Raw genomic sequence first — 306 nt, 5'->3', positions numbered from 1 at the left:
TGGTGAGCTCTGCTGCTGCGGGGTGTACATACACCTCAGCTCAACTCAAGTTTTTATAAACCACCCCTAGGAGGCACAGCAATACATAGTATAAGTGCTGCTGCTGCTATTCGTGCTGCTGCTGCTGCTGCTGCTATTCGTGCTGCTGCTGCTGCTGCTGCTGCTGTTGCTGCTGCAGGACTGGAGACACTGAAGGCCATTGAACGCAAAGTGTCTCCTCATGCAGCTGTCTCCGTCTCCCCCACAGCATGGACAGTGCAGCTATCGGGCCCTCCTGCTGCTGCTGCTGCTGCTGCTGCTGCTGCA

The 306-nt window shown here is 56.2% G+C and overlaps 1 protein-coding gene across 1 annotated transcript in view; it reads left to right on the top strand.

The window, feature by feature from the left end:
* EMH_0026350 (uncharacterized protein) overlaps positions 1-306 on the top strand; it is a gene marked incomplete at both ends in the record, with an annotated part of 5,737 nt that overhangs the window by 4,383 nt on the left and 1,048 nt on the right. The window contains one exon of the mRNA XM_013497874.1: positions 179-306. Coding sequence (XP_013353328.1) covers positions 179-306 — 128 coding nt within the window. The remainder of the gene's footprint in view (positions 1-178) is intronic.

Source organism: Eimeria mitis, genomic scaffold (genome assembly GCF_000499745.2).
Source record: "Eimeria mitis Houghton genomic scaffold, Emh_scaff3, whole genome shotgun sequence".
In the NCBI taxonomy this organism is placed as follows: Eukaryota; Apicomplexa; class Conoidasida; order Eucoccidiorida; family Eimeriidae; genus Eimeria; species Eimeria mitis.
This window is presented reverse-complemented; position numbering and strand designations above follow the sequence as displayed.